The following is a 4,074-nucleotide window of genomic DNA, read 5'->3' as shown; positions in this document are numbered from 1 at the left end:
TGGTGCTTAAAGCTAGTGAGGGAGATGTGAGTCTCCAGCTTCAGAGATTTTTGGAAGGAAAGACAACCAAAGGAGGAAGTGGCTTTGGGGGTGACCAGCGATATATACCTGCTGGAGCGCGTGCTACGAGTGGATGCTGCTATGGTGACCAGTGATATATACCTGCTGGAGCGCGTGCTACGAGTGGATGCTGCTATGGTGACCAGCGATATATACCTGCTGGAGCGCGTGCTACGAGTGGATGCTGCTATGGTGACCAGCGATATATACCTGCTGGAGCGCGTGCTACGAGTGGATGCTGCTATGGTGACCAGCGATATATACCTGCTGGAGCGCGTGCTACGAGTGGATGCTGCTATGGTGACCAGTGAGCTGAGATAAGGCGGGGCTTTACCTAGCAGAGACTTGTAGATAACCTGTAGCCAGTGGGTTTGGCGACGAGTATAAAGCGAGGGCCAACCAATGAGAGCATACAGATCGTACTGGTGGGTAGTGTATGGGGCTTTGGCACTGTGATAGACAACCCATATGAGTTCTGTTATACTCACAGACATCATTCAAACAGTTTAAGAAACTTCAGAGTGTTTTCGATGTGTGTGTGTGTGTAAATAATATAAAAACTGGGAATTATGATATCTTTAACATATTTCAAGTATATCTTTTTGGGAATTAGAATCGGTAATATACGGGAACGTCAATACATCGGTAATATCTCACTCTGTGTGTCTTCTCCCCTCTCCAGGTAAGATGGTGGGCTGTGCGGTGATCCATGTGAACGGTGATGATGCGGATGAGGTGGTGCGAGCCACGAGGCTGGCGGTGGAGTACCAGAGACGCTTTAGGAAGGATGTTATCCTGGACCTGCTCTGCTACAGACAGTGGGGACACAACGAGCTGGACGAACCCTCCTTCACTAACCCTGCCATGTACAAGATCATCCGGTAGGTCGTTGACTTCTTACTGCCCTCGGAGGTATTTAACAATCAATTCATTTATTCATTTATTTATCCCAACCAGGTAGCCTAAATCATTGAGAACTAGATTAAGGCAGCCCCCCCCCACTCCTCTCTGATTCAGAGGGGTTAAATGCAGAAGACACATTTCAGTTGAATGCATTCAGTTGTACAACTGACTTGGTATCCCCTTCTCTAATTCTCTTTGCAACAAGATGGTTGCTGATGTTTATTTCCTTGAACTGTATACTTGATTACAGTATAACAATGGCCTGTATAGTATAACAATGGCCTGTTTTTGGTATATCAATGGCCTGTATACTTGATTACAGTATAACAATGGCCTGTATACTTGATAACACTTGATTACAGTATAACAATGGCCTGTATACTTGATTACAGTATATCAATGGCCTGTATACTTGATTACAGTATAACAATGGCCTGTATACTTGATTACAGTATAACAATGGCCTGTATACTTGATTACAGTATATCAATGGCGTATATCAATGGCCTGTATGTGACAGTATAACAATGGCCTGTATACTTGATTACAGTATAACAATGGCCTGTATACTTGATTACAGTATAACAATGGCCTGTATACTTGATTACAGTATATCAATGGACTGACCATGAAGCCACCTTATCTAATCTTTTCAAACAACACCTCATCAACTCTAACCTTCCTAATATATAGTATTTGCTTTCGACTGTTTGCCCTTATATAGCCTTGATTACAGAACAATGTCCAAATGACATCAAATACCTCCCCCCCAGCTCCAGGAAGAGCACCCCAGACTCTTACGCTGACCAGCTGATCTCAGAGGGCCTGATGACAGAGGAGGAGCGTGTTGCCATCAGGACAGCCCACTACGGCATGCTGAACGACAAGCTGACTAACATGACCTTCTACAGCCCTCTACCCATGAACCTGCAGGTAACATGACCCTCTACAGCCCTCTACCCACGAACCTGCAGGTAACATGACCCTCTACAGCCCTCCACCCATGAACCTGCAGGTAACATGACCCTCTACAGCCCTCTACCCATGAACCTGCAGGTAACATGACCCTCTACAGCCTCCACCATGAACCAGGTACATGACCCTCACCCTCACCCATGAACCTGCAGGTAACATGACCCTCTACAGCCCTCCACCCATGAACCTGCAGGTAATATGACCCTCTACAGCCCTCTACCATGAACTGCCATGACTAAGCCCTCACCGCAGGTAACATGACCCTCTACAGCCCTCTACCCATGAACCTGCAGGTAACATTTATTTTTTTATTTTTTATTTCACCTTTATTTAACCAGGTAGGCTAGTTGAGAACAAGTTCTCATTTGCAACTGCGACCTGGCCAAGATAAAGCATAGCAGTGTGAACAGACAACACAGAGTTACACATGGAGTAAACAATTAGCAAGTCAATAACACAGTAGAAAAATGGGCAGTCTATATACAATGTGTGCAAAAGGCATGAGGAGGTAGGCGAATAATACAATTTTGCAGATTAACACTGGAGTGATAAATGATCAAATGGTCATGTACAGGTAGAGATGACCCTCTACAGCCCTCCACCCACCAGGTAACATGACCCTCTACAGCCCTCCACCGACCAGGTAACATGACCCTCTACAGCCCTCCACCCATGAACCTGCAGGTAACATGACCCTCTACAGCCCTCCACCCATGAACCTGCAGGTAACATGACCCTCTACAGCCCTCTACCCATGAACCTGCAGGTAACATGACCCTCTACAGCCCTCCACCCATGAACCTGCAGGTAACATGACCCTCTACAGCCCTCTACCCACCAGCCCTCCACCCACCAGGTAATATGACCCCCTACAGCCCTCCACCCACCAGCCCTCCACCCACCAGGTAATATGACCCTCTACAGCCCTCCACCCACCAGCCCTCCACCCACCAGGTAATATGACCCTCTACAGCCCTCCACCCACCAGCCCTCCACCCACCAGGTAATATGACCCTCTATAGCCCTCCACCCACCAGCCCTCCACCCACCAGGTAATATGGTCCTCTATAGCCCTCCACCCACCAGGTAATATGACCCTCTATAGCCCTCCACCCACCAGCCCTCCACCCACCAGGTAATATGACCCAAGTCCATCCATAGCCCTCCACCCACCAGGTCAATATGACCCTGCCTACAGCGCCTCCACCCACCAGGTAATATGACCCTCTATAGCCCTCCACCCACCAGGTAATATGACCCTCTACAGCCTCCACCACCGCCTCCACCCACCAGCCCTCCACCCACCAGGTAATATGACCCTCTATAGCCCTCCACCCACCAGGTAATATGACCCTCTATAGCCCTCCACCCACCAGGTAATATGACCCTCTACAGCCCTCCACCCACTAATCTGCAGGTCTGTGATGTGAAATAATTTCAAATACTTTAGCTGGGCTTGATTGAGTTTGCGTCGTACGATGGAACCAATAGAATATGTTGACACCACAGGCAGATTAAAGCAAACGCTCAAAATATGTGACCGTTTGTACCCGGTCTGGTGACGAGAGCTCCCTGGGGTGTTGAGAAACGGAGCAGAATACATGTTTCTATTGTTTGCTGTAGCAAATAGACTAATACAGTTGTGTTGTTGTTGTTGCAGGGGCGCTGGGGAGGTCTGGAGGAGCCCCAGGCCAGGGTCACTCACTGGGACACCGGGGTGCCTGCTCCCCTGCTGCAGTACGTAGGGGCCAAATCTGTGGAGATCCTCGAAGGAATCCAGCTACACAGTCACTTGGGGAAGATGCACGTGGCGGTAATAACAATTATAGGTATATATATATATATATATATATATATATATATATATACTTACATTTGTGTGTATTAGGTAGTTGTTGTGGAATTGTTAGATTACATGTTAGATATTACTAACACGGTTCACAACAATGTGTTGTTTGTATTCTAGCATTTCACTGTAAGGTCTACTACACCTGTTGTATTCAGCATTTCACTGTAAGGTCTACTATACCGGTTGTATTCAGCATTTCACTGTGAGGTCTACTACACCTGTTGTATTCAGCATTTCACTGTAAGGATCTACTATACCGGTTGTATTCGGCATTTCACTGTAAGGTC

At 47.2% G+C, this 4,074-nt stretch overlaps 1 protein-coding gene and 1 long non-coding RNA gene across 3 annotated transcripts; both read left to right on the top strand.

Moving 5' to 3' along the window:
* Positions 1–742: 742 nt before the first annotated feature.
* On the top strand, positions 743–3,751 carry LOC127919160 (2-oxoadipate dehydrogenase complex component E1-like; the record flags this gene model as incomplete). The annotated part of the gene is made up of 3 exons (XM_052502574.1): positions 743–941; positions 1,737–1,896; positions 3,599–3,751. Coding segments are annotated over 3 exons (512 nt in total), but the record flags the coding sequence as incomplete, so codon positions are not given.
* On the top strand, positions 2,717–3,591 carry LOC127919161 (uncharacterized). Of its 2 annotated transcripts, XR_008102098.1 has the most exons (4): positions 2,717–2,843; positions 3,025–3,073; positions 3,153–3,186; positions 3,247–3,591. It is a non-coding gene; the product is annotated as an uncharacterized LOC127919161 (long non-coding RNA). The 2 variants fall into 2 exon arrangements; XR_008102099.1 differs by lacking the exon at positions 2,717–2,843 and having other exon boundaries at positions 2,991–3,073.
* Positions 3,752–4,074: the final 323 nt, after the last annotated feature.

This window comes from Oncorhynchus keta, unplaced genomic scaffold, assembly GCF_023373465.1.
Source record: "Oncorhynchus keta strain PuntledgeMale-10-30-2019 unplaced genomic scaffold, Oket_V2 Un_contig_15920_pilon_pilon, whole genome shotgun sequence".
Lineage (NCBI taxonomy): Eukaryota > Metazoa > Chordata > Actinopteri > Salmoniformes > Salmonidae > Oncorhynchus > Oncorhynchus keta.
This window is presented reverse-complemented; position numbering and strand designations above follow the sequence as displayed.